This window comes from Micropterus salmoides, unplaced genomic scaffold, assembly GCF_014851395.1.
Source record: "Micropterus salmoides isolate LMB-PRFRI ecotype aquatic unplaced genomic scaffold, ASM1485139v1 Ms_hic_scaffold_8, whole genome shotgun sequence".
Lineage (NCBI taxonomy): Eukaryota > Metazoa > Chordata > Actinopteri > Centrarchiformes > Centrarchidae > Micropterus > Micropterus salmoides.
Genome location: NW_024044570.1, coordinates 31,726,659 through 31,750,607, shown reverse-complemented (window position 1 = coordinate 31,750,607; position 23,949 = coordinate 31,726,659). Strand labels below are relative to the sequence as shown.

At 43.4% G+C, this 23,949-nt stretch overlaps 3 protein-coding genes across 6 annotated transcripts; 1 reads left to right on the top strand and 2 right to left on the bottom strand.

The window, feature by feature from the left end:
* Positions 1-212: 212 nt before the first annotated feature.
* csnk2a2b (casein kinase 2, alpha prime polypeptide b) lies at positions 213-11,256 on the bottom strand. 2 transcript variants are annotated; one of them, XM_038704970.1, is made up of 12 exons: positions 10,236-11,255; positions 9,713-9,824; positions 7,354-7,455; positions 5,600-5,650; positions 5,412-5,471; positions 5,180-5,263; positions 4,306-4,416; positions 3,942-4,043; positions 3,240-3,340; positions 2,046-2,194; positions 1,260-1,343; positions 213-884 (listed from the first exon to the last, which is right to left on the bottom strand). In XM_038704970.1, the coding sequence occupies exons 1-11, from the start codon at positions 10,337-10,339 to the stop codon at positions 1,267-1,269; spliced, it is 1,053 nt and encodes a 350-aa protein (XP_038560898.1). In that variant the 5' UTR covers positions 10,340-11,255; the 3' UTR covers positions 213-884; positions 1,260-1,266. The 2 variants fall into 2 exon arrangements, with proteins under 2 accessions (XP_038560898.1, XP_038560899.1); XM_038704971.1 differs by lacking the exon at positions 5,600-5,650 and having other exon boundaries at positions 10,236-11,256.
* Positions 11,257-12,317: 1,061 nt separating this feature from the next.
* Positions 12,318-20,258, bottom strand: znf319b (zinc finger protein 319b). The gene is made up of 3 exons (XM_038706206.1): positions 19,601-20,258; positions 18,092-18,238; positions 12,318-18,005 (listed from the first exon to the last, which is right to left on the bottom strand). The coding sequence occupies exons 2-3, from the start codon at positions 18,094-18,096 to the stop codon at positions 16,133-16,135; spliced, it is 1,878 nt and encodes a 625-aa protein (XP_038562134.1). The 5' UTR covers positions 18,097-18,238; positions 19,601-20,258; the 3' UTR covers positions 12,318-16,132.
* Positions 20,259-20,404: 146 nt separating this feature from the next.
* Positions 20,405-23,816, top strand: usb1 (U6 snRNA biogenesis 1). Of its 3 annotated transcripts, none has more exons than XM_038706210.1 (7): positions 20,405-20,712; positions 21,547-21,686; positions 21,845-22,028; positions 22,330-22,383; positions 22,524-22,629; positions 22,853-22,933; positions 23,524-23,816. In XM_038706210.1, the coding sequence occupies exons 1-7, from the start codon at positions 20,561-20,563 to the stop codon at positions 23,629-23,631; spliced, it is 825 nt and encodes a 274-aa protein (XP_038562138.1). In that variant the 5' UTR covers positions 20,405-20,560; the 3' UTR covers positions 23,632-23,816. The 3 variants fall into 3 exon arrangements, with proteins under 3 accessions (XP_038562138.1, XP_038562137.1, XP_038562139.1); XM_038706209.1 differs by having other exon boundaries at positions 21,544-21,686; XM_038706211.1 differs by lacking the exon at positions 22,330-22,383 and having other exon boundaries at positions 21,544-21,686.
* Positions 23,817-23,949: the final 133 nt, after the last annotated feature.

Below are 23,949 nucleotides of genomic sequence, written 5' to 3'. Positions count from 1 at the left end.
ACAATAAACTGATCTTCATGTGTAAAACTAGTAGAATGCCCTTTTAATCAAATATACTTACTCCTTGAAAACCAGCCTTGTTTAAACCCTAATGGCACTTACAGATTCAGAGGAAAGTATTAATTTAATTCTGGAGTCCCAATCCCCGTGTTGATCTTCAAGAGCCTTTCCCAAATCAGAAAGATGTCACACAAAAACAAGCAATAAATTCATTCATCTAAATAAAAATCATTTATTTTTCATTAATTATTATTATTATCATCATCATCATTATCATCATCATCATTCTATCTAGAGAGTCCACCATGCCACTTTCAGAACTGGAGTAGTGCTAAGACATCTGTCTGTCTGTTGGGGTACAGAATGGGGGGGTGGGGGGGCGACAGACAGATGGATGAACAGGTCTAGAGGAGAGGGGAGGGGGTTGGGACTTGTACAGGCTCACACTCCTGTTCATTCTCCATGCTGATGCAAACAAAGAGGGGGCGATATAAAGGAGGGATGACAGAGAGAGGAGGGGCTGAATTGTCTTTAAAAGTAGTTTGTCCTTGATGACCTACATGAGACTGAGCTGGGACGAAAAAGACCATTTGGGGGACGATGGGGGGGAGCAGCTTCAAGCTCACTGGTCAGGCTGCTGGACGGGGAACCAGGACAAGCCAATCGCAGACTGATACAGAGGAGGAGGGTGTATGTATAAATGTGTGTATGTATAGAGAGTGTGCTTGCATCGTTGTGTGTGTGTGTGTGTCCATATGCACATATCTGTGAGTGTGTAACTGGTCAGAGTTACTTTGAGCCATTGTCACTGTACACTTGTCAAAGTTACTGTCACAACCGGGTACAAAGTTGAGGTAACAAACATCCTTCTTCTTCTTCTACTTCTGTAGAGACGTAGAGAACACAAGAGAGTGTGTGAGGAGGAAACGAAAAAGAGCGGACATTATCACATATTTGATTCTATTCTAAGAAATGACACTTTGCTACAATGTAAAGTAGTGAGTTTATAGCTTGTGTAACATTGTAAATTTGCTGTCCCCTCATAATAACACATCACACAGACATTAATATCTAAACCGCTGGCAACAAAAGTGAGAACACCCCCTAAGTTGCTAGCTGGTTTGTTTGGGTCTAAATGTGTTTATCGTTAAATTCTCCATGTACTGGCTTTAATGGTGTAAATTATATAGAATGTTTAAATCTAAAGAAATACACTGTTAAATACACATTAAACAGCGAGTCATTTTTCAAACTATTACCTGTGTTTCATCGCGCTGTAGTGTTGCCACTGGAAACCATGTTGTTGTCAGAGTTTGACAGAGACTGCTCCTTTATTACTGGGTCTGCAGGAGGAGAGAGGGCCTATATTTAAGGATTCCTTCCAAACTTTAGTTAATGATAAAACCAGCCAGAGGCAAACTTTATTTACACGTGTGATTTTTATACTGGCGAGGTGTGGGACACCCGGCTTCCATTCCCCCTGTGACATCCAGCAATTTGTCCGATCAAATTTACGTTCAGCTAGTACTACTGATTAGTGTTCAAGACCGCCCAAACCGAGACCAAGTCAAGACCAAGACCAAGACTTTTAGGGGCTGAGACCAAGCATCGCAGGGAGGGGTGACAGTCGTTAATGATTGTCATCCCTCCCTGCGATGCTTACGTCATTAATTAGGGTTATTGGTTGCATTTGAAGCAATAAGCTTTACTTCCAATCAAAGTTAGGATGTTAACAAATCAGACAATGCAAAAGCAATTTATTGTTATGGTCTTGAAATAAAATCCCAAGTCCTCAATGTCCAAGAACAAGACAAGACCGAGTGCAAATGCGGTCGAGTCTGAGACCAGACCAAGACCATCAAAAAGTGGTCTTAAGACCAAGACCTGTCTCGAGTACTACAACACTACTACTGACAGACTGCAAGTATTTTTCATGTCTTAAATCTAAATACTACAAAATAAAACACCCAGTCTCACTGTATCCCAAAGTCTCCCTCTGTGTGTTGCCTGCGTAAGCTGTGTGTGGCAGTGTGTTTCTTGCTTACAGAAGTAGGGGTGCTCCATGGCCTCTGTGGCCGTCAGTCTCTGTTGGTGGTCGTAACGTAGCAGCTTGTCCAGCAGGTCCAGAGCTTCAGGACTCACCAAGTGCTGGTTCTCCGTCTGCACAAACTGTTCCCAGCGCTTCCTGCTCTGCCTGCAGGGACACACAACAACCCTCACTTCTGACAGGATGTCAACTGACAAGTGCTGCTACTACCAACAATGACATTACTGCACATGCTCCTATTTTTTTCATGTTGTCCATTACTCCCATTTAGTACACTGAACAAAATTATAAACGCAACTCTTTTGTTTTTGCCCACATTGATCGTGAGCTGAACTGGGGGTCCACAAATGAGTCAGTATCTGGGTGTGACCACCATTTGCCTCACACAGTGCAACACATCTCCTTCACATAGAGTTGATCAGATTGTTGACTGTGGCCTGTGGAATGTTGGTCCACTCATCTTCAATGGCTGTGCGAAGAGACGGTTTCCGACAGTTTGTGCGGAAATTCTTTGGTTATGCAAACCGACTGTTGCAGCAGCTGTCCGGGTGGCTGGTCTCAGACGATCTTGGAGGTGAAGATGCTGGATGTGGAGGTCCTGGGCTGGTGTGGTTACATGTGGTTGAGGAAGGTTTCTCAAGGGTTCATGGATACACCCTGTGTTCCGGTGGGAAACACTGTATGAGTGTTTACAAGAAAACTCGATGGGGTGTCTTTATGAGTCTGTGAGTGAACGCCACAGCTGGTGCCAAAGACATTCCCCTTCAAATTTCCCCTCAGCACATTACATAAGAGCTGCAGTGGAAAAGGAGAGCTCATGTGTGTGCCTGCCACTGTGATGCAGTCTAAAAGCACAATAACGGCAGGCAGGATAACCCGTTACTTTGTGTGCTACAAAGTGAAAATCGATGGTCCTAATCAGGACTGCCTGGATTAGGCTCCCCTTTCGGAGGAGGGCATTTGCAGCACTGAAAGTTTAAAAATATTAAATCTGTAGTTTCATTATGTTCCTCAAGGACTCCAGCAGGGCGAACGCTCTGCTAATATTCATCCTACGTCACGTTGCTGCCCCTCAGGATATTTTTAGCCTGTGTTCTGATTCAACTTGCGCGGTACTTTCAGAGTAGCTACTGTATGTCACATTAAGTGGAGTGCGATAGGAATCCCAGAGGCAAAGTCAGAGTGGACTTACTGTCCCAGCAGGTCTTTGAAGCGCGGGTCCAGTTCAATGTGGTATTTACGCAGGTAGCCAAACAGCTCATCTGTCCCCAGGACCTTGGCAATTCGCACCAACTAGAAAAACACAACACGGGGTTCAAACTCTGTGTACCACTCACAAATAATAAAGAATCTTTGTCATACTATGGTGGATACATTTATCCACCAACCATTCACAAATATAACTACTGACAAGTTAGCCTCCATGTTAACTCTATGTTGTTAGTTTTACTTGTCCCCCCTCGTTTCCACACCTTCCACTCTGTTGTGAGAAGCTCTCAAAGCTCTAGTTCTGTTTGTGCTGAACAACAGCGCCCTCTTCCCGTTACTACCGTCGACACCTGAGAGTGAGGCCCTACAGATAACATCTGATAAAGGTCCAGGATACAAATACAGGGAAATTCAATCACCTGTGTTGTTAAAGACTGATACAAATGAAATCCACTTTTGCTAAGGTGGGGTGTGGGGGGGGTCAAGAACTTTTTTTGGCTTCTAAAGGGGGGCGTGACAGAAAAAGTTTGAGAACCACTGGCCTAAACGGTCGGAACGGACTTTATTTTTCTTTGCATGCGCATGAAATCAGTAGTTCATTATCTTTACCCATCTGTCTACTTCAAAATGAATATGCTGCTGTTGCCCCTGGTGTGTAGGAGCGGCACATGTGTGTCAGAGGTACCTGGTCGTAGTTGTCTTGTCCATGGAAGAAGGGCTCTTTCTGAAAAATCATACTGGCCAGCATGCAGCCCAAGCTCCACATGTCTAAACTGTAATCATACATCTGAAACACAAAATCATCAAACAGCACTGCCGATGATGAGAACACAGACATCAGAATTATCCATGTGTGGTTACAACCTTGTGACGTGTGACGTTTTAAAAACTTATGTGTGTGTATTTTCTTGTATGTGAAAGTGAGAGAGTCACAGAAAGAAAAGTATCTCTAAAGGGTGTTTATAACGCCTATTGCTGGAACAACGTCAGTGGGTGTTTAAATGTGGGCTGGTTCAAGGTGTGTGTGTGTGTGTGTGCGCATGTGTTACCTGGTAGTCCACCAGGAGTTCGGGGCCCTTGAAGTATCGTGACGCCACTCTGACGTTGTACTCTTGGGACGGATGGTAGAACTCTGCCAAACCCCAGTCTATAAGGCGTAGCTATGGAAACATACGTGTGTCCTCATTCAGCTTCGCTTCAGTTTTAAAACAGAATATTGTGTAACTAAACAATGCTACCAGGTGTAATCTAGTATCACCTTTGGTTGCACACATTGTTATAGGGTGTGTGTGGTATGTACCCTGTGGGGTATATTGATGCGCGATTGGTTGATGCACATGTATGTTAGCCTGCTGCCCCCTGCTGGCCAAGGTTGGAAGTGCCTTCTTGAATTTAATATGGTGTTGCTCAGAGAGAGTAGGGTATTCATGTGGCTAAGGTTAACTTGGTAATCATCAAAAGTGGTATTTCAAATTAATTGTAGCCATAGTCACTGGCTGTGACCACATTGCAAATGTCTGTGGGTCTGAGTTAAAAGGTTTGGACTATTTATCAATCATGTCAACCTAACAGTAACTGTGTTTTATGTTTACTCTATGATCTGCAGTTAGCAGACTAATCCTGGTGGTCACAATGCTTTTTAATGAATTGGGCACAGGTTCAATTGTGTTGTAGCAGTCACCAAGAGAGAGCAACAGAACACACGTTTATTAAGACGGATAATACATCTGCTGTTATTTCAAGGCTTTCAAGGCAGAATATTTTTTAAAAAAGAAAAGAAAGAGGAATCAAAGGCAAGCCACAGAGCGCGAGAGAGTGGGGGGGCGGAAATAGCGTGTGAGACAATATTCTCAAGTGTGTGTGTGGGCGTGTGAAGAAAAAATTAAATAAAATAAAAATGTGACTATATAGGGTCCCGCCTACCTTTCTCAACTGGTGGTCGATCATCACATTGTGGGGTTTGACGTCACGGTGCATGATTCCCATACTGTGACAGTAGTCCAGAGCCTGGCAGACACACACATAATGTCAGAGCAGACAAAGATATAAATATAATGTGTGTACACAGTCACATGAATCTGGCCAACAATAGAGACTAAGTGGGAAAATGTCTTCGTTAAATGTAACATTTTAAAAGTGAAAAAATCCGCCTCACCTTCAGTAGTTCATACATATAGAAACGGATATCATAATCTGTCAACTTCTGGTACAACTCCTGCAGAGAGAAGCACATTCACATCAGGATCTGAACCCTGAACTGGAAATTGGCTTGAGGAAAAAGCTGACCTCAAAGACCTAACAAAAGAACCCCAGAAGCATGCAGAAGAGGTGTGATCATTGTACCTTGAAGTCTGTGTTATTGATGCATTCAAAGACGAGTGCTGGAGTTCTGGACTGTACAGCCACCACAGAGAGACAGAGAGGGGCGGGGAATGTCAGAGAGTCGAAATCAGTCAAAAGAAACCATAAACAACAATGAGAATAGAGCAGGATGTGGCTCTGCACTGATTCAGTCACCTGATTAATCACAAATTTGACAAACCCCACTGTGAGACCTTACCCATAAACTCGACATACAGTAAAAACCTCTGCATCTGGACAGAGGAGCAGTGGTCGCTGCTTGATTTCAAGCAAACTGTCCAAAGACTGAATTTTCTAACTCCTGTAGTGTACTGGAAGCATGATTCCTAGGGGTGTGACGAGATCTCCATATTGCTTGTCAAAGTAAAAAGCTGTCTCACGATATCAGCATGACAGAGTAGGGGTGAAATTAGGATTGAAGATACCCCCGCCACTTTTAAATCATTTGTGTGGCAGCATTTTGGGTACCCGGTGGAAAAATGGAGGATAGAGTGACACGAACAATATGTAAGAAACATTTCAAAATGCACCTGCATTGTTTTGCATTTTGTGACTTTCAGTCGAATAAAAGACAATTTTATCATATATTTCATATATTTTGTGAATGAAGATTTCTTAAAAATAATGTTAAAATATCGTGTCGTTCTCGTGAACCCAATATCGTGTATAGTCACACCCCTAAGGATTCCGAGCAAAAAGGAGCTGCATGGTTCCCACCACTGCATGGAAAGACGCCCTGGACAAGTCAGTTCACACCCCATGATTAAAAGAATAATAAAATCACACCCAGTCAGCGCCTCACAAAATGGATTTGCTTTTATCATTTGCAACACCTAGAATAACTGTTGGAATCCATGACTTCTTTACACCCAGCATTACACTGTTGCACTGCGCTTTAAATATCCTGTGTGACACAGACGTAAGGTAGCTGTTTGATCACATGCAGCAAGTGCAACTGTCATTTTCTGGCATAGCGTGAAAGAGTACGTACATATAAACTTTAAAATAAAAGGATACTTCCATGCTAATCTAAGTTGTAAACTACAGTGCAGAGAAATAAAGTATTACTGTAAGAATAAACACTGTCAATACTGTAATTAGGCATGCACAGTTCCAACAAGTACAGTACTGGCCCTGATATTGCGCTTAATTGTTCAAATTCAGCCATTGTTTCCTGTTCTGCTCTGACCATTTCTTTATCAGTTATTATTTGTTGCAGTGAGCTAATGCCAACATGTAAATATTAACTCTTAGTTTCTACTAATAGTGAAAAGGTTCCCTCTGGAGTTTTTGACCACTAGCAGTGCTCTGGAGAAATGTTTTTTGTGCGCATACAAGAGCACGGCATCGCCATTCACTGCCACCAGTTTCAGGCAGTTAAGGCGCCAAGAAACGTAGCAATGTGCCAAGAGAACCGCTGGCAAGCAAATGTGGACGTAAAGACTGCAGACTTCGCAAAACAAATTGGCTTTGTAAAGGTTTTAAGAGGAAGGAAACACACTCAACATGTTCGTTAGACCTCAAGGATGCGAACACTGAATGTGTGTAGAAACTCCACAGGGTGCCTTTAAGGAGTGATGTGTAGTTATATACTCATGTTACTTTACCCACGTCCTTACAGGAGTAATTAAAGCAAACACTGAGTTCGTCCTTCAGCCTCCCTGGCTAATGTATGTTTCCCTACACTGACAGCCTGAATACATATTGCAGGACAGACATGCCATTAGCGAGCCTACCACCGGGTCTTTGACTGTGTCCACCAGTCGGATGATGTTGGTCCCTCCTCGCAGGTTCTCCAGGATCTTGATCTCTCGCTTGATTTTCTTCTTCTTGACCGGCTAATTCCATGAGAAAACCAAGCAAGGCCAACAAAGGCAGAGAATTAGAAGGGAGGTTTTAGGGTACAAGGCAAGAAAAAAAACAAAACATCACATCGAGACGTTCAAGCAGAGGAGTTCGCCCGTGTGCTTTTTTTGGACTCCTGATCTTGAACCTGCTGATCCAGCCTTTCAATCTTCAAGCAAAGACATTTAGTGCGGGGGGGGGCTTGCTAAACACCATGGTGACAGGCCTCCTCATCCTCTCAGCTGCATCATCATGACACCAGCCCCAAACATTCCCCATCGCACCTTTTATTAAAGGGTTATAATCTCTGGCGGAACAGCTGAACACAGGCCGGTGCAGCACGAAGTCGTGTGGCGGCCTCTTCTTGGTGAGGTCATTTTAACTGCTGCTTTAGAGTGTGGCTGAACAAGAATGGACTAACTGTGTTTACTGATTCCTCTGTATAATCCTCTGCAAAGACTATTAAAAAAATATATATGGGATTATGATTTACACCGAGCAGACAGAGGGCTTTACTGCCTGTTCATTATGGCAGACAAAACAATAATTAACTGACCAATAAATAATTTTGAAGTAAATCAATTAACACTTGCAGGGCAAACCAGGCAGAAGCAAAAGATCTTGCAACCGCTTTAAACACCAGCATCAAGGCAAAAGCAATGAGCCAATCGATCACACTCCTCTGCAGCTAGCACTGCCTACTTATTAGCATACAGACACAGAAATGAAGAAAAGTAGAAATACATAAATAACTTTAAGAAATGTATTGATTTCCCAGGTAATTTCTATGTATTAATTTCAGCCTTTACTCATTTGTTGATTGCTTTATTTATTGATTTCATTGATTGATAGGACACCACAGCCACCTGTTAAACTTACCACGCATCCTTATTTAGTTAGTCAAGTGTGAACTATAAGGCAAAAGATATTCAAACACAGCAGGTTTTTGTGCTATGCACATGCGTGTCATTTACACTGGGGACATGTCCCCACCACTTTTATAAAGCAAACCTTTTTCAACATTCAGAAATATAGCTTGCAGTTGAATAATAAAAATGCTTTTAGAAAGGTTTATTTGCACAGTAAGAAAACATGCAATGCTATCAAAATATAGAAGAAACAAATGTGCATTGTCCAAAAAAGTAACTTCAGTTAAAAAAACAAAACAAGCTGATGATGATGATGATAAAATGACCCCAAAACATGCATGCACCAGTCAGTAACTGTAACAACTTCTTGACACAGTTTCTTTTCGGCCAAGTTTTCCGTTCTCTCCCTTTGAACATGACAAAAGAGGAGGGAAGACTAAATCATGCCTTCATATGTGTATGTATGTGTCATATGGATGATAGCAACACAGAATGACTGAGAGCTGCACCACATTATCTTCTGTTATATTTCTTTTTTAAATGTCATGTGCTATGTGAATTTAGAGTTTCCTTTTACATAAATAAAAACATTTCCACCATAAATTTGTGGAGAAACATTCACCAGAATGCAGGACATAAAGTGTTTAATGATCATAATTTCCTGGGGGGAGGTCCACCCAGACCGCCCTCTCATATATTTCCGCATTGAGTTTAACAATCTTTTCGTCTTGTTCTCATGAACCTAATATCGCGTATTGTGATGACTCGCAAGCTAAGTGTCTCTTCACTGCCCTAATCTGAGCCTCTATGTCCCCACCACTGTTCAACACAAAGTGACGCCCTTGGCTCTGCATTAACAGTAGGGCGCCAACTAACAATTCTTTTTATCATGAACTGATCTGCCATTTGTTTTCTCGATTAATCCTTTGGTTTATGAAATGTCAGAAAATACTGAAAAATGCCCATCAGTTTCCTAAAGGCCAAAGTGGCATCTTTAAAATTCTTTTTTTCCCCCCCCCCATGTATTTCAAAAACCTAAAAAAGGTATTCTGTTTACTATCAGCAGATAATCCACATAATTGATCAACTTTATGATCGTTTGGCATTTTAAAATGAAAAATTAGCCCAAAGTATTCCAGCCAGGGACGTTTGTTGTCATGCTCCCTCTCTCCCCACACGCTTCCTCTTTCCGCTGTCAAAAACGCCAACAAAATAATCTTCAGAGATGTATGAAAATAGACATGTTCAGTTTGCTTGCTGGTCATCCAAACTCTTTGTTTCTGTTTTCAATTTAACAATTTAGGTCACTCATTCTTCAATATTTTACTCCACTTCACACATTCAGCCAGCACGGGTAGCTAAAGGAGATCCAACTGCTCACCTTCAGGATCTTGACCACCACCTTCTCATTGTTGGTGATGTTGATGGCCTCGAACACTTCGCTGTACTTCCCTCGGCCCAGCTTACGAACCAGCTGGTAGTCTTCCTGGTTGCTATAGGGACAGACAGAGAAACAGTACAGAGCTTGTGTGACTGCTTGAGAAAGGAAGAAAAACATTTTCACCGTCAGAACTTCAGTCCATGTATGAGCTGTTGCTATGTGTTTCTTGTCACTGAGATGAAGCTGCCTGCCTTGGGGAATGATCATAAGATGTTGGTCAAGTCAACATGTGGGTGAACATGGGGACAGAGATGGAGGTAAAGAAAGTGTCAGTGAAGAACAGCAGGGCAGTGGGCTGGGAGACTGTGCTGCCATAGTGTCATCACACCCTCACAGCTAAATGTTTAATAATAGCCACCCATCTGCCACATTTTCCCTCTTCCACAAACACACAGTGTGTGCTGTGATCAGACATCACGTGCATGCAATTAGAGCAAGCTGCGGTAAACAGAAATGTCCTCACTTCCAGTTGGGTACATGGGCCTCGTAGTCCCAGTACTCCCGGCTCTTCAGCGTGTTGACGTCTGCGTACACACGGGACTTGCTACCGGCCACCGGACCCGGCATGGCGAGACCCGAGTCTCGGGCGCTGTGGGGCGTGGGTCACGGAGATCTGCCAGGGGATGGGGTGTCACGGCCTAACAGGTGGATGCTGTAGGGCTAGACCGGCACCTGTATTTGCTGTCTGTGTGGGTGTGAAGTGGATCCAGCTAGTTTCCCTCTGCAGCCAGAATGAGAGAAAGGGGAGGGAGGGAGAGAACCGGGGGTGTTCGCCGCAGTCAGTGCCCGCCGAGCAGCGCTCCTCGGTCGGATTGTCAGCAGCAGCAGAGCCGGTGTCGGTGGAGCTCGGAGATGGGCTGATCAGACTCGGGGTGATAGTGCAGCTGAGATTACACACTGGGGCGGGGAGGCATCGGGGTGTTGAGGTAGAGAGGAAAAGGACCCCTAAAAGGCCACAGAGGAGGAAAGGGGGTCGGTGATCTAAATGCCGTGGGTTAAAACTCCGAAGCTGCTCTCTCTCTCTGCGGGCCCTAAAACGTTTGGGGAGGAAACGGGTGGGCTTCCTGCGCTAGCCGATGGACTGTCTGTGAGGAGGGGGGGTTGCCCTCGGTGGTCCAGTGTTAGCTATCAATCAGCTGTTGACGTGACGGATCGTTAGCGGGGGGTCGACCGGAGGGAGAGGGGGGGTGGAGCAGCAGAGAGATCGATGTTGTTAGCTAACGTTAGCCAGCGATGCTACTTCAGCGCGGAGATGTCGCACCGACGAGGAGCGCTCGGCGCCGTGCACCACCATCGGCGGAGCCCGCGTCATGTGCAACCGGCTGTGCGGGGGAGCAGCGCCTCAGTGGCCCGGTACCAGACGCCGACAGAGGGCCCGCAATTCCGTGCGTTTCTTCTGCAGCCACAGACCTCCCCGGTCGAGAGCGCAGGGAAGCGGATTGCGATTGTAGAGCAGCGAGAGAGCCGCCCGGATGTGAAAGCAGCTGTCTGCCGGGGTGAAGATGAGGAATGTGATGTTCGACAGAGCAGAAGAGACGCCGCCCTCTAGTGGCTAGGATGTGACAGAAGTCTCCCGGCTTTTGTCTGTCAAACAGACTGTTTCGTTTGATGCATATTGAAGTTTCCCCAAAACCTCATAGAATAACATAAGGTGTCACAACCTCACTATTTGTGTGGCAAAACTTGTCAGAGGCGCGCGCGCAAATGCCAGTTTGCATTTATCACACCCACTGAATGAGTGAACCGGGCACAGGCTCCAGCTCTGTGGCTGCTGTTGAGCACCCCAATATTTTTTACTCCACTTCAAAGTGAAAACTTTCACTTCACTTCAGGCCTGATATGAAATCAGACCAATAAAACCAATTACATAGGCCTACATGATGCAGAGTTGCATGCCCAGCTGCCAGCAGCATGCGTCCATACTCTCTGGACTGGTCATCTCTTTTACGCACAAATGACTTGGCTTTTACGCACGCTTTTTATTCATTTATTTGACAGCTGTAGTGGTTTCTTTACATATTCTATATGTAAAAATTGTATATACACAATAGTAGATGGTCTTAAATATGATGCATTACCTTACATACCACTACCCAACCATATGTAATTTAGTTGATCTGCACCATGACTAGCTACATGCTGTTTACTTGTTGATGCATCAGTAATAAGATACTTTTACTTCTGATACACTAACAAAACAAACTATGTGAAGCACATACTGTAGGTAGATGCTGCATAGATGTGAGCCATGGGTAATGGGTTATTCTGTAATTAAACGGATGGGGTGAATCTGGGTCTTGCTCAAGGACACTTCATGTCTAATCAAGACATTTTGTTGTTGTACTTTTTCTAAACCTTAATTTTTGAATGATCTTATTCATGGCAGTACAAACACTGGTAAAAAAAACAAAAACAACAACAACTGACATCTGAATGTGTTCTGCTGGAATAATGCAACATTTAAAGGATAAACAACAACTCAAAAATGAGACGAATAATGTATTCAGTTACTTTCTTGCTTAAAAAACCTCATGACTCCTCAAAGTTTATAAATGAAAAAATTTTATTTGTTAGTGCTGTGTGTAATTGAATGCTACATACATACAGATAACCTTAGCATTAATGTACACGTACTGTACGTCGCCACAAAGTTTTTTTTCTTTTCTTTTTTTTAAACATCTTTCACATAAACTACAGTACAATTTGGAAAAGCTATAGGAGGGAACAGTGCTGCGAGGGAGGGGGGGGGGGACCAATTCCCAGGGACAGAACACAGGAACTAACACAGCAAGCATGCAGAGCGCAAGAGACACCAGGGTCTGACAGGTTTGTTTACTGGAACTGAAAAGCTAAGAGGGGATGGCAGGTGGCTGAACTGGTGTCTAAACTGGCTGTTTCCATTGAAACTACCATTTTAAATTCACAAGGGTTGATTTACTTCATTTGTGCTTATACAGGAGATTTTCCTCTCCTTTCCCCGTATGCTTGTTGGACATGCTTGGGGAAATGGATTTTTAAAATTGATCCAGATGTGGCAAGTGCTTCTCTCCCTTTCACTTTGCAGTATTCATCACTGCATTTTCAGTTTGCTCTGTTAATGTTTCTCCTACTTGAACAGTAGGCTACTCTAGAACACGCAGGACAAATGCACCACCAGACAGTTGCCCTCACCAACGCTAAATTAGTGCTGCTGGCCTGGGATTTTTCTTAGGCTTTGAATGTACACTTTTACGGACACATTAAATCTACTGTCAGTAGTATACAGTATGTGAGGTCCTTGTCCTGCACCTGGAGTGACTATTTCTTATTATGCACATCTGATGATGTGTCAGCACCAGTTAACAAGTCAAAAGTCCTTGAGCACTTGTAATTCTTGGCAAACATGAACCCACCCTCATTGATTCCTGGTGTGTTTGTGTTGTAGTTATTCAACTTTTACACCACCACCCTGCAGAATTCTTTGTGTAGACATCGTTTCATCTGTGATTTGTCCTTAAAAACAATTCTACATTTTGAAAGCTGAATACAGATGTTAAAATACAGCCAACTTTATCAAAGTCACCCCAAGGCCCTGGTCTCTCCTTTAAGGAATATATATATGTATATTCATATCAATTTAAAGATTAATAAAAAAACAAAAAACAAATGTGAAACCATAAAAAAAACATACAGTACTTCTTTCTCTCAAAATTCTCAAAGTCTTATAATACCAGACTCAGAAAATAAAAATATGATGGCTGATAGAACTAACCATCTGACTCGCATGATGAAGATGATGAAGGACACAGACAGAAAGCAGACGGGGAGGAAGAGGCAGAGAGGCACCGTGGCCTCATTTGAAGGCTAAAACAACAAAAAGAATTGAAAGCCAGAATTTAAAAAAAATGTGACTTCCGTCTCCTTGGCCTTCCTCCATTTGTACTCAATACTTTTTAATACTGCACTCAAACCATGACTCAACAGTAAAACAAAGAGAGGGGAGAGAGGTAACGGCCCCCCACATAAACAGAAAAAGAAACAATGGCGATCACAGATGACATGTTAGCCAACTTGCGTTCCAGGCTTCTTAAGCGCAACCAGAATCTCATAGCATTCAAAGAAGAGCATGGTGTCATTCACTCTGGTATAAACCCACTCTGACAGACACAACATCAACCTTAACGCAACATAGAACGGGAACAACAGTGCTAATATTTCTTTCAAATCATGGAAAATATCTAACACAAAGTGCAGGTTCGTTCTGCAAAAAACAGATGACAGACCAGTAAGGTTAGTAAGTTTAAAAAAAAAAAAAAAAAAAAAGGCGCAGGTCTGTTGAAACATTTCTAATACAATTGTCTACAGTTGGAATTTCCCTGTTTGACAGAATACTGTTTACATTCACACACCCAGACTCACACGCACACACACACACACACACACACACACGGAGGGTGCTCCATGAGATTCCCTGCGACATACTGATACAATCACTACATGGACTACAAAAACAACAAAAGAGCTTTTGTCAAAACATTTCACATGGTAAAAAGTAGCAAGAATACAAAAACAGTCCTTACACATTGTTTTTAAGAAAGACAAATTCTGACAAGTACACTCACACATCCTTAGTATGTACAGGCCGAGACAGGAAGTGTAATGTTCAAACTTGGACATTTTCAGCACATGTAAGTCTAACAGCACTGACCTCTGCAGGAATATGACAAGTATATTAGTGTGAAATATATATTTCTATATATAAGTCTATTCTGACAGGTGAGATTGGTATCGATCATCGGGGTTTTTGTATTGACTTCTGCTGGTTGGTTAGTCTACACACCTTTGAGATCCGGTGCTGCTTCATACTGGTGTTTTGGTACAAACAGGAGTATTCATGAAAACCATGAACCTCACATACACTCACAGACATTTTATCAGTGGAATTATTTCACTATAGGACAATAAACCCCCAAATTCCCCCCACACTGTTTCCCTTTCACATACAATGAGGAGCATACTGGCTACTTCATAAATTATACATGTAAAAATACTATCCCACAACCCAGAGGGATGTGGAAGCAGTCTGGACCAAAATAATAAAGACTGTTTCTCTATTACTGTGGGGACATGAAAATGAAAAGCACTTCAAGTCATCCTTCACCTGACCAAAGACAAACGAATGTGAGTGCATGTGTGTGTGTCTGAGCGGTCAGTGAAACTTTCCAGCCTTCTGATGTTATACAGCGACAGGCTGAGACAGGAAGAGGAAGAAGCAATAGAAAGCAGAGATGGGAAGAAGAAAGAGGGAGAAACTGAGGAGCAGGGAAGAGATGTCTCTGGACAAAGAGAGGGAAAGGCAAAAAGAATAAAACAAGGGAATGATCCCCCTCTAGTGGATACTCTAGCAGTCATGACAGTTTGTGGCCCGGCCAGTTTAGGTTAAGACTCGCCTCTACTGATTCATTACGTACACCTTACAACATACTTCCTGCCAAGAACTTTAAAAAAACAAAACAACAATGGCTGTCTCTTATAAGACAATGAAGGGGCAATTCAATTTTTTTCCTTTCCTGGGGGGAGGACATTAGGAGGGATCTCAGTACTTGCTGTATCAACCTGCATTATAGCACCTGTTTCTGTCTGCAACAGGCTGACTAAGTATGACTCATAGTTGTGGTTAGGGCTGCAACTAACGATTATTTTCATTATTGACTAATCTGCCGACAACTTTCGCGATTAATGTTTAGGTCTATAAAATGTCAAGAAATTGTGAAAAATGAAAAATCTAAATTTTACAGAGTCCAAACTGATGTCTTCAAATTGCTTCTTTGGTCTAACCAACAGTCCAAAACCCAAAGACTCTTAATTTATTATCATAAATGACAAACAATAGCAGCAATTCCTCAATTTCAGAAAATGAAACCAGCCAATTTTGCACATTTTTGCTCAAAAAAAAAACTACCTGAAACAATTAATGGATTATCAAAATAGTTGTTGATTAATTTTCTTTCGACCAACTAATCGAATAATCGTTGCAGCTCTAGTTGTGGGGTTGTGGCCTCTTCACTGCTATCAACTGTCTGAGTGTGGGGCTGAGAAAAAAGGGAAGAGGACGGGTATAAAAAGAAAATGAGGTGGAACAAAAAGGAGAGCGCAGGGAGAGAAAAAGGCCTTCTCGTTATCTTATGGAATGACAGGGTCACAGTATTAAAGGCCTTTGGGCAGGTTAGTAGAGCAACAAAAACCTGATGCATCACTGGTGGGAATGAATGCAATAATAACTGTAATAACCTGGACTGTCCTTCAAATGTGGTGAAAGGGACAGACAAGAGGACGGGACTTTAGGGGACTGTCTGTTCAAGGGAAAAGGTCTGTGAGCATTTATATGCACTGGGGCACAGGGTAACCCCCTCCGTCGGCTGTGTGCTGCACCGTGTGATCCTGCAAAGAGCCCAAGTCACTGAAGCGCTCACCGCACCAAACACACTTGAACTGGCCCTCTCTGGAGTGCGTGCTCTGGTGTTTGGTCAGGTGCTCTCGCTGTTTGAAGCCCTTGTTGCAGTGGTCGCATTTGTATGGTTTCTCCCCTGTGTGAACGCGCCGGTGTCGGTTCAGGTCTGATGAGTATTTGAAACGTTTCTCGCAGTCAGGGCACTTCAGCGGCTTTTCCCGCGACGGATCGCAGCGGTGCTGGACGAATTCCGAGGAGGAGAGGAAGCGGCGGTCACAGAGCGAGCACTTGAGGGGCTTTTCTTGGCAGTGAGAGTTTTGATGACGCTGTAACGTGGAACTCTTCTTGTAGCCCTTGCCACAAACGTCACACTTGTACGGCTTGTCGGGCGAGGTGTTGGATGACTCGCCGCACTTGTGTCTGAGCAGCTCTCCTGACTGGCTGAACTCCTTCTGGCACGAGGCGCACTTGAACAGGTTGTCCATGCCGTGGACATGCTGGTGGTAGAGGAGGTGAGAGGGCTGCATGAAGCCCTTGTCGCACAGATTGCATTTGAATGGCCGGTCAGTAGGGTCTTTGTGTGTGCGTCGATGCCGAACCAGCGCATACTGCTGCTTGAAGCTCATCTGACACTCGTCACAGTGGAAGGGACGCTCCTCCGAGTGCGTGCGCTCATGTTGGCGAAGGTCTGACGGCCGCTTGAAACCCTTACCGCATGTGGCACAGCGGAAGGGGCGGGAACCCTGCGGGTGGCAGGGGTGGTGAAGGAGCTCCGACGACTCTTTGAAGTGCAGCTCACATAAGTTGCATTTGAACAAGTGCTCACCAGAGTGCACATACATGTGGCGCACGAGGTGGGAGCGGTGCTTGAAACTCTTTTCACAAACAGCACACTTGAATGGGCGTTCACTGCTGTGTGTTCGCTGGTGGTGCTGTAGGTGTGATGACTGGCTGAAGGCCTTGTCACATGTGTCACATTTGAAGGGCTTCTCTCCTGTGTGGACCCTCTCGTGCCGCGTGAGTTCTGATAGGTGTTTGAAGCCCTTTTGGCAAACAGAGCATTTGTACGGCCGGTCTCGTGCCGAGGGAAAGGGTAGAATGGATGAGCTGCTGCTGGCTGACGCCCCATCACTGCCGGACTGCTGGGGATTATTCGAGTTGGGTGTGACGTTGCCAGAAGAACCGGGTCGGTAGGTCTTCTCACATATTGAACACTTCATTGGGTTGGTGCTGTTATGGGATGTGTGGTGCTGGGCTAAAGAGGTGAGTAGGGAGAAGCCCATCTTACACACTCCACACACGAACGGCTTCTGCTCCACCTGAACACACTGGTGTTCTAGCAAGTCTGTCGCCTGGTGGAAAATCTTCATGCACTGGGTGCACTGGAATGACCTGTCCTGACTCACCATGCACTGGTGCTCATGTGGATTGGCCAGGTGGGAGATATCGTGTCCACAGGCCCCACACTTGTGTCCTCCCTCTGTCCCTACCTGTAGGGAGGTCTGCTGGGCCTGGGCAGGGTGCTGCTGCTGACTGTGCTGCCCGCCTCCGTGCTGCTGACTCGCACTGTGTTGTTGGTTGTGTTGGCTGTGCTGTCCATGCTGAGTCTGTTGCTGCTGTTGTTGCTGCAAAGACGTAGCATCTGGCTGCAGTACAATGCCATACACGGCACAGCCCAACGCGTTCTCAGCTCCTGGAGGGATAGTGTGGACGACTTGAGGTGGACCGACTGAGTGTTGCTGCCAGGCCTCTGTCATGCGGGCTCGGGTGTAGGGATTCAGTTTGGCTGCTGGCGTGGCCCAACTGCAGTAAGAAAGGGAGACAGACATATATTTCAATAATGGGATAAAGGCTTCAGGGTGTGTTAAGACAACAGGATAGAAACTCACTCCATTTCAGCAAGTGGCACTGAAAAACTGGCAAGGGTGACGAGGGATTTAATGACAGGAACAGTATCGCAGGGAGGAGAAGAGCTGTAGGCAGAAAGGGAAGAAAATCCCCTACTTCCACTTCACTTCTTGGATTTCAAGTGGTATCTGTATGAAAAAGAGAATCAAGGTGAGTCAAAATGGCAATGGGAAAGAAAGAAGTTACTCAATAACTATAGTGCATTTAGGGTTTAAGCGATGGACTCCACTAATGCAATATTTTGCAACATTCTCAAACAGACGGTACATCATGGCAGCAAAAAGTAATACAGTGTAACTTCAATTAAAAGCCTAGTCCCAATTAGACGCCTGTCCCTCTTACAGGTCAGGCATGGCTACATGTTTTGACAAATAAACGCAGGTCTCAATTAGATTCCTGGTCTGGTTTTTACAGAAGTTCTCTGGACGTATAAAACCTCAGGAAACCCACCAGGTCACCTGCTTGAGCTAGTTCTAAGCTGCTTAGATCACACATACCAATATAACATAATATATATGTTTGAACATATCGTTAGATCAGTTAAATTCTCCACAATTCAATTGTTTAGTCCGTTTTATGGAAACAATGAGCACCAAAGTATAATTCTTTCAGATTTACTAGCATGGTAAAGGAATTAAAGCCTGTCCCACATAGAGGCAGGGTGAGTTCAATGATTTAAGCAAATAAAAGATCAGTTATTTATTTAAGTTTTACTGTATTAGTTTAGCAAAAACATTTGCAAACTTGCAACATCAGCTTTAGATGACATTTATGATCCGTCAGCAGAGGTTTACATAGGCAGTTCACAAAAGCTTGGTGACAGGCTATGCAGACAGCTCCTGACAAAATATCAAAGCAGATTTTTCATTTTAATTAAGCAACTCTGGCGGGAGATAAAACGTCGGTGACAACAGATGAAGTGATTAAAACGTGTTTACATCGGCCAAAGAGTCATATACAAGGACGGGGAGAATCTTAACATCTCTACAATGATTTATACTGTATGTAAACAATGCTAAAGCATCCAAATGCAATGAAATGTAATCATAAACAACTTTAAGATATGCAACATCCGTGAAGCAGAAACACACAGCAAGCGGGCTCTCATTAACATAAACACTTGGGCACAAACAACTACCGCTAAGTAGTAACGTTATATTTAAATCTTTTTTATGCTGGTTATGTAGTTCCTCCCCTGTCTGTGCAAAAATCAAAATGCTCAACGATTCGCGCTAAAAAAAATTAAAAAAGGGGGAAAAAGTGGAAGGCAGCGTCTGCGCATCATAACGTTTTTCGTCTGCAGGCAAAGATCACTGTAATCAGGATGGGTTAGCTGGTTAGCCTAGCCACTTGCTAACGCAGCCACAGAGGCACAGGAAAGAGATACCGTTAGCCTGCTAACGTTATAGCATAGTAGCAAATGCTGAAGCGACACGTTTGTTAGTGAGTGCTGCATGTAAACAGTGATGAGATGTTCCGCATTTACATACCCGGAGCGTCCAGTCAAGCCGACAGAGTATTCCTGATAAAATGCCAGTCAGTTGTATGTTAGCTTCTCCCCCGAATAACGTCGGGTCCCTTCCTCATATCCGCAAACGGTGCTGGGATGCTCTCTTGTTCGAGCGCTGTGGCTCCAGGGGCCGAAAAATCGGGATTTAAGGGTCATTAAAATGGGTCAGAATTCTCCCGCGATCTCCCAAATCGCCCCATAAACGTTATCGTTTCACGTATACATTTATTTGGCTCCTAGGGCATCCCCTTGGCTAACAAAAAGATATGCATTTTGTTATAAATTGCTAGCTAGCTATCGGCTAGCATCTGAGCCACTGCCCGCGCACGGGAACATGAATAAACCAAGAGTTAATTGGCATGCTCACAACACACACACACACACACGCACACCCGGAACCTAGTGAATAGTGGCTTTAATGTTACAATCCTGCAGAAGTACTCTCAGTTAACCACATTCAGGCTATCCTATCGATCTTTTCTCGCTGTCCTAAACACTAAAATGTGTTAATGACTTTTTATAAATGAAAACTGATTGCACTTGCAGATTCTGCTGAACCTGTCATCTTGTCATGATAAATACATTTTTGACTAATTAAAACAGAGACTCTTTTAAGCCGAGCAGATAACGGTAAACACAAAACACCCACACACAGGTCCTTCCTCCATGCACTGTGCTCATCTTGAGGCAAACCAACGAAAGGGGAACTGATTAAAGGCGAGGTTGTGTTTCACTGGGACCTAAATTCTCATTACAACAGGTTGTTTACATAGGAAGTGGGTGATACACCGGCTGAGTGATTGAAATCGCTGGGAAAGCCAGAGTAAATATGTTTGTAGTCTCCAATGATTAAATAACTATGTTAATTCCTCTTAGTCTTTTTGCTAGTTCGCATGTACAATTAATGTTTGCTAAGTCCTGACCCAGCACACCCTTCAGGATGTTGGTTGGCTACAGCAGCAGCTCGGAGGAGGACAGCGAGGCGGCAGAGGCGACTGAACAACATTGCTCTCGAAAGTGTGAAGAGGAAGACGACAATGGCCGCCCTGCGAGCAAGAAACCCAGAATTGAGGAACAGCTTCCTAAAACAAGGTGTGTGGTGACTTTCTGTAGGCCCGAGCAGGATTTACCAGTGACTGTAAGGAGAAAGAGGATGACACAGAGGAAAAACAATTTCTCAGATGTTAAGTTAACTTATGATCAAGATTACATGTTAAACCTGAATGCAAAATTCTCCTGTAAGCTTTAAATGAAATCAACATTATTAACATACTGTTAATTATTAAGTTAACATTCGCTCATGGCCAGTGGTGAAAGACGTATTCAGAGCCTTTAACGTTACTTAAGGAAAAGTAATAATGTAACATTGAGAAAATACTCCACTACAAGTAACACGCATTCAAACATTAAGTAAAAGTATGTAAGTATTATCAACAAAGGTAATTACTCCTACTGTAGTAAATGTTCCCTGTCAGTGTTTTCTATTATGACATGTTTTGATGATAGATGGATAGATAGATAGGGTTGTGTTAATTTTAACTCCTTTATATACTGTTGAGTAGTTCAATCATAGTTTTCCCTGGACAGGAAAGGTATGAAAAAGAGTAATCTAAAGAGTGATTAGTAACTAAAGCTGCCAGATAAATGTAGTGGAGTAAAAAGTTCAATATTTGCCTCAGAGATGTCATGGAGTACAAGTAGAAAGGGGAATAAAATGGAAATACTCAAGTAAATTACAAGTACCTCAAATTTGTTCTTAAGTACAGGACTTGAGTAAATGTACTTGGTTACAATCCACCACTGTGGCCAAGTCCTGGCTGACAAAGTTACTGAAAGTGTTGAGTTTCACATGAGTTTCCAAACTGGGCAGCCATTGACTGATATAGGAAATAGAAAATTAAGTGACCCCTGTTATTGGGCCAGCAGGCTGCCTCTTCCTGGTTGCCTTATGGCCATGTTTCCAGAAGAAGTGGACTCACAGACTGAAGACAGTGCACTTCATGGTGGACGCATCCGCTCCTTCAAACACGAGAGAGGCAACTGGGCCACCTACATTTATTTGCCATGTAAGACAGAAACGCTGCACAGTTGATGAGTGATCATCAAGAGAAGTCACGTCATCGCACATGTTGTTACGCAAGTCAAATGTATGATCATTTATTTAACCGGATTCTTCGCTTAACTTGGTTTCTTGTTTCTCCCCCATGTCTCCTCTCCACATCAGACCATCCTGAGGAGGAGTTCAGGGAGTTGTTGGATGCACTGCTCTCTGTAGCAAGGGCCCATGGTGCGGTTTTGACCCCGCAGGAGGAGTTCCACCTCAGCCTGTCCCAGACGGTGGTGCTAAGACACCACTGGATCCAGCCCTTCACACAGAGCCTCAGGGCAGGCCTGGTGCACTGCAAGAGGTTTGCTCAAATACCCCCACACAGGGTGATTCAATCTTATAACATTCTTTTGATTTGTTCTTCTTTTTCCCGCTTTTTAAGGTATAGATAGAATAAATCACAAATGAATCACAACAGTAAATCCATGATACACACAAATACTCAGTAAAACAACAACTATCTCAAGGCAACTTGAGTAAAACTGTATTTGCAGCAGCATCCTAGAGGGTCATCTGCACTGGAGTAGGTGGAACAGTAAAAATAAAATCAGATGCAGATTATTTTTGATATTTTCATTCTAGTTGAGTTTTTTTGTTGCCAGGTTTGTGTGTTCAGCGGGGAGAGTGAGGGTCTATTGTAATGCTGAGAAGACGAGGTACAGTCAGTCTTTTAATTGTCTCGGTCTATCTATCCATCTGTATCTATATAGATAGATATAAAGGATTTATCTGTCAAAGATACATTTTAATTTCTGGCATTTGGCTTGTATGTATGTCTGTCTGTTGTCCCGTGCAGGACCTTTCTGGGGATGGAAGTTTGTACTGGGCACGCTCAGTTGTTGGACCTGGTCCAAGCCGTGGACAGAACAATGACAGAGTTTCGCCTCGACACTTTTTATAAGGTCACTGACCAACACATTTTAACACACACACTGATTATCTCCTTTTATCCTTTAGGGTCTATAGCTGGACCAGTCTGTGTGTCACTGTTAAGGTGTTTATAACCGGGTCAATACAGTGAATTGATTGTGAATCAGAAAATATGAACAAGTCATCCAAAAGAATCTAAAGTAGTGCACATCCATGTCTCACCTCCATAATGGTTCCCGCTGATGTGTTTTCTAGGATCCATCTTTCCATGTGAGTTTGGCCTGGTGTGTTGGAGACTTGGCAGGACAGATGAAGGAGTGCATTCAGGAGCTGCAGGTACCGAGAAGTCTTGTATCGGTCTAACATAACTTTCAACACTGACATCATTGTGTTCCTTTAGAAATAATTTCACTGTTTATCCTGCCAGTCCATTCTGAATCCATGTGTGTGTATGCTACAGTTCCTTAATCCTTTTTAAAATACCTCAGTATGTTTGGAACTAGACCAATATATCAGCTGATATTAGTTCACCGCAGCTATGTTGTGATTAGCATGCGTGTTTGCAAATAAACTGCTGTACAACAATGCCAAAGATATGCGTGAGGTAATTTATAAAGTATCTCCATCACATAATTTTCCCATCAGAGCAGTGACAAGTTCATTTATTCACTGTAAAATGCCTTAAAATTTAATATCAGCTGATATACTGTTAAAACTCAACTAACAGTCAGGCTGTTGTTTTGATTTAGGTTTCATATAAATGCTTTGGATTAGAAAACTTTGTCTGTTACTCTTTGTATGTGTGTTACACTCCTGGGGATGGTTCTCTGGGCAGCGGCCTCAGTCACAGCACTTTTGAATGAATGACTTGCACAGAGTTTACTAGCTGACCACCGCTCACAAGTCTCTGATGTTTTGGCCGTTAGAGTCTGGTGGATGACCACGAAGATGGCCCATTTCTGCTGAGGTTAGACTGCGTGGAGCTGCGCTGCAGAACAGGAAACAAGACCTTCCGCTTCCCTCTGGAAACCTAAAATTTGACATTTGCACCCTGACCACTGGACCTTTTACAGCTACATTATTCTGACCCACAACACTGAGCCCAATAAAGACAAATTAAGGCTCAATGGCAAAAATAAGGACTATAATAATGTTAATGTAATTTTCTACATTATTTATATACAGAATTAAAATAAAGTTGCGACTGGTTTTGTACTTCCTTTTGTGTTTTGCATGTGGCTGTACTAATACTACGAGATCATGGTTCAGAAAGGTTGACGTGACGCATGTGTGAGAAGCAGCACATTTGAAAGGAAGTTGTGGACTTAATTGGCATCGAAACCTCACTGTGG

Bases quoted from the DNA above. Each gene is read 5' to 3' on its own strand.
- csnk2a2b (XM_038704970.1), bottom strand. From the start codon at position 10,339: ATGCCGGGTCCGGTGGCCGGTAGCAAGTCCCGTGTGTACGCAGACGTC. The intron at 5,472-5,599 runs GTACAATGATCA...TTCTCTCTGCAG, and splicing joins TCAATAACACAGACTTCAAG to GAGTTGTACCAGAAGTTGAC. The intron at 4,417-5,179 runs GTAGGCGGGACC...ATGTTTCCATAG, and splicing joins TCGACCACCAGTTGAGAAAG to CTACGCCTTATAGACTGGGG.
- usb1 (XM_038706209.1), top strand. From the start codon at position 20,561: ATGTTGGTTGGCTACAGCAGCAGCTCGGAGGAGGACAGCGAGGCGGCA. The intron at 21,687-21,844 runs GTAAGACAGAAA...TCTCCACATCAG, and splicing joins CACCTACATTTATTTGCCAT to ACCATCCTGAGGAGGAGTTC. The intron at 22,384-22,523 runs GTACAGTCAGTC...TGTCCCGTGCAG, and splicing joins TGTAATGCTGAGAAGACGAG to GACCTTTCTGGGGATGGAAG.